The 4,489-nt window shown below is 34.7% G+C and overlaps 1 protein-coding gene across 1 annotated transcript in view; it reads right to left on the bottom strand.

Moving 5' to 3' along the window:
* The window catches only part of MTERF3 (mitochondrial transcription termination factor 3), a 26,582-nt gene that overhangs the window by 6,804 nt on the left and 15,289 nt on the right, over positions 1-4,489 (bottom strand). Inside the window, exons 3-4 of the mRNA XM_019630117.1 lie at positions 3,596-3,656; positions 3,157-3,346 (exon numbers count right to left, since the gene is read on the bottom strand). Coding sequence (XP_019485662.1) covers positions 3,157-3,346; positions 3,596-3,656 — 251 coding nt within the window. The remainder of the gene's footprint in view (positions 1-3,156; positions 3,347-3,595; positions 3,657-4,489) is intronic.

Genomic DNA, 4,489 nt, shown 5'->3' with positions numbered 1-4,489 from the left:
AAAAATAGTCACTGAATTCCTACTATGGACCAGCTACTTCTGGTAGGCTCTGGGGATATAAAAAAAATGAATACTACATGATTCTAACTTCTAGGTGACCACAGTCTATGTTGGCTTTATCCCATCAGTTCAGTAATTGCAAATAATACTGCTGTATTCAGTTAGGGTTACACATACACGCGTTACTTCCTGGAGAGCAGTGAGCAATATTTATAGTCAAAACGTAACCACTAACTAATGATTTATCAAAAACTAGTTAATATAAATATATTTGGAGAATTGAAGAGAATAAGGGAAAAGTATGTGTGTATATACAAGAGATTAACAGCATTATAAATAACTACAAAAACATTTAGAGATTAAATGCAAATAGAACGAGCTATATAAAAGTTCAGTAGATACCTCTAGGGAATTGGATGCAAGGTCAGAAAGGATGAAGCGGGGAGTAGTTGTTTTTTTTTCTTTTTTCAAAATTTTTATTGGGTAACAGTGTGTTTTTTCCAGGACCCATAAGCTCCAAGTCAAGTAATTGCCTTCAACCGAGTTGTGGAGGGCACAGCCCACTGGCCCATGTGGGAATCCAACCGGCAACCTTGTTCACAGCATGTGCTCTAACGAACTGAGCCACCCAGCCGCCCCGAGGGGGAGTAGTTTTGGACTAGAAGCCTTCACACTATTTCTGTTAATGTGTATGTACTACTTTGATAAATATTAAAAATGCTAATTTAAACAAAGTAAAAAGAGAAATAAAGAGCAGACTCAAGAGGTACTTGGAGGTTACCCAGACTTACCTAGAAGCACTAACTTCTGCAGAGTCTCAGAGTGATCCACATACTCTCGAAGTGTGAATGAATCTGGGGGCAATGGAGGGTCTGCAATAATCTGAACAGCCTCCTCCTCAGAAATTGGCTGCAATGGAGACAGTGGAGGCACATCGTCCAGTTCTTTAAAACCAGCCATGTAGAAAGAGAGAAGCAAGTTAGCTCTCCAATCTGTATACTTAAAGCTATTTCTACAAAAGACAGTCTCTTCCCTAATTTGCTGCTTTTTAAATCTTGGGATCATTTCAGGATTAAACATCTAAGAAGTCCAAATATTTTCTACCTTCTAAAAGGAAAGGTTAAGACTATTTAGAAAGATCAACCACTCTTCCTCCAAGGTAAGAAATTTCTTGGTACATATCTATTCTATAAGGAGGAGTTCTGAACAAAATCCTGTCCCTTTCCTTCATTTTTAATCAACATTAAGAATTCTATAGACTAACTGAACTTCAAGTACATTTTGATAAAGATGGAGTCTACCATAGTTTGTTAACTTGGTCAAAAGTAGAACATATTCTACCAGCCTGAATTGTATAGATCAGGGTTGGCCAACTTCTGAGACGCAAGAGCCACCAGGGGTCAGCAAACTGCAGCTCGCGCGCCGCAGGCTCTGAAGTAAAATTGAAAATGAAAATAAAACTATCATAGTTTCATTTATAAAATTTTTAAAGGATATTATTCACATAATGGTGATTNTAAGCCAGGTTTGGGAACCATTAGATTACTATCTATATGAGAATATTCTTTTGTTGTTAGGAGCACGTGTGATCTTGGGCAAGTAACTTAAATTCCTTTTAAGCTTAAGTTTCCTTCACAGAGTTAAAAGTACAGAGACAGTATTGTATAGTAACCATGACTCTGGAGTTATACTAACTGGGTTTGAATACCAGGCCTGTCACTTAAACTGGCTATGTAATCTTAGGCAAATTATTTAACCTCTGTGCCTCCCCTGTAAAATGGGGATATTAATAATAGTGGTACAGTAGGAAGCCTCTGTAATGGCCCCCAATGACCCCCCACTCCTAATATGCATGCCTCCTCAGAATAAATCTTGAGCAGTAAGAGGAACTGGTTTTTGAATGGGAGGGAATTAGTGTTCCAGACAGCCAGGAGGAACAGATCTGGATATGTCAGAGTGACTTTCCTAGAATCACTCTCTCTCTCCCCTGTATTATAATAGACTCTATATTACACCAGCCTGTAAGTCCCATAAAGAGAGAGAGTCTGACTATCTAACATGGCTCAAGTCTAGCTCAGTGCCTTGCATGTATAGTATAATAAGGGCTCAAATTGTTCAATATAAGAAATGCAATGTTTTTTCCTAATTCAGAAAAAAGGGCCATTAGACTATGATGATTCAAGGAACAGCAAAGCTCTCTGAAATGCAGTAAGGCTCAACATCAGTGTAAGAATAGTCTGGGGGAGAAGACTAGAGGCAGACCAGCTAGGAGACTGCTGAAGTAATCTTGATGTGAAATGATGGAGACCTTGAGGTAAAGTATTCAAAGTGAAGATTAAGAGAAATGCATTGACTGAGTTAAGAAATATAAAAAGGTAAAATTGATTTGGTGATTTATTAGATGTGAATGCTAAAAGAAGAGAAGTCAAAGTTAACACCAGTAATTCTGATGTGGATAAAAGGGTGACAGTGCTCTCATTCAGTGAAGCTGGGAATACAGGAAAGAACTGATTTAGGTGAGAGGTGGGGGTGATGATGAATTCAAAATTGGAACTTACAGATAGGGACACTGTTTTGTTCTCAATGCCTAGCGGCATTCCTATGTCACAGATCAACACAATCTCACTGAAATGATATCACAGATTCAATAAATTTTTAAATGTTGAATGAAGCACAAAGATGTTTATAGAATTGCTATTTAAAGAAAAAAAGGAACAGCCAAAATAACTAACTTATGGAAATGATTAAGCAAATTTTACAGTAATCTGCCAAGAGAATGTCAAATGCCTATCATCAAAAACTGGCCAGTCAAAAACACAAAAGTTTAGTCTTTCATAACTTTAAGGGTACTTTCAGATAATCCAGCCATTTGTTAATGGATTAAAAAATATATATATTCCTATATCTGAAAATAAATAGTTAAGTACTGACTCAGCAAGTTTTTATGTTTTTGTTTTCACATAAAAATAATGGGTTATTGAATAAAAAAAGTATGTTTCAGATACTTAATTTTGATCAGTCGGTCTAAACAAAACAATAACATTCATGTTCATTATCTCATAGATCCTTGTGCAGCTAAGATTTAAAAAATAACTTACACATACATTTCCTTCATAATCACTTCTTGTTATGTGAGAATCATTCTAAAAACCCTACCTGGTCTTAAGATTTTCTAGGTCTTCAGAGAAAATGGCATAATTTTTAGTAAGGAATGGTCCCAGTTGGTTATCCTCTATACCCAGATCTTTAAGAAACAGGAGTATTTGTTTAATGTCTTTTTCAAAATCCATTCTCAGAAGGCGGTTGGCTGCATCTGGATGTTTTTCTATCTTGGACAAGTCCACTCCTATAATAAATTACAAACACTGTTTAAAGATAACTGCTTAACTCAGTCATTAAACTTCATACATAAAAGCGCACAAAGGAGAACGAGATAGGCCAATAGAAACTTCTAAATGTTTTTAAACTAAATTGGTTGCATAAATAAAAATAAATTAAAATGAAAATACAGCATTTATTTCAAAGCTGTATATAGAGGAAAACAGTACATCTGGCTAAATTTCCATCCCAAACAAATTCACTAAGTCATATTGACCTGGGATCATCATCTTCATTTCTGGTTTCTTGAATATTGTTTGAAGGATGCTTATGGAGCCCTAACGAGCTCCATAGTAACAGTTAATTGGTAATTCTGTAGGATAACAAACCATATAAATCAACTGTTAGTTTCTTTGAAGCTTTTTTTTTTTTTATCATTTCCTTTGTTATAAGCATTATTTTAAAACGTGCTTATGATCCTCTCCACAGGGGGAAAAAAAGTGACCCTATGTTTTACTCATCATTGTAATCTCCAGGTCTTTAGCACAGAGACAAGTGTACCTTGAAGGAGCTCAAGAAATGTCTATGTGAGAACAGGTGAACATACACAGCCCTCAAGTACACCACAAAACAGAAAGTATACAACCTTTAACCTTCACATATTCTTATAATCTTAGATAATCTAAGCAAATGAGGGACGGGAGAGAAAGAATAAGAAGGGGGAAAATCCAAGCTGTTATTTTAAATCATTCTTTGGTTATATATATAATTAGATGTCGGTATTAATTAGGCAGAGCATCAAAGTAACCTGTAATTCAAAATTCTGATTAAAACTGAGCACTTTATGCTCTCATTTTCCCTTTCACTTGATTTAAAAAAAATAAACATGAATAGGCAAGGCCTATGCCTTATCTTTAGGGTAAATAATTTAAGATAATGTAAAACCTTAAGTTTACACTCAAATTTCATATTCTTTAAGATATTTCTTCAGGTTAAAAATAATTCTCAAACTAATTTCTAGATGCAAGTTTACAGTCTAAATATAAAAGCAATGAAATAAAAACATTCTTTTTTTAATGGTATCCATAACTAGAAAAATAAATTATAATTCCATATTAGATACAAATATAATTCTAAATTCAAATTTCTCATATTAAACAGGTATTGATAT

Source organism: Hipposideros armiger, unplaced genomic scaffold (assembly GCF_001890085.2).
Source record: "Hipposideros armiger isolate ML-2016 unplaced genomic scaffold, ASM189008v1 scaffold_896, whole genome shotgun sequence".
Lineage (NCBI taxonomy): Eukaryota > Metazoa > Chordata > Mammalia > Chiroptera > Hipposideridae > Hipposideros > Hipposideros armiger.
This window is presented reverse-complemented; position numbering and strand designations above follow the sequence as displayed.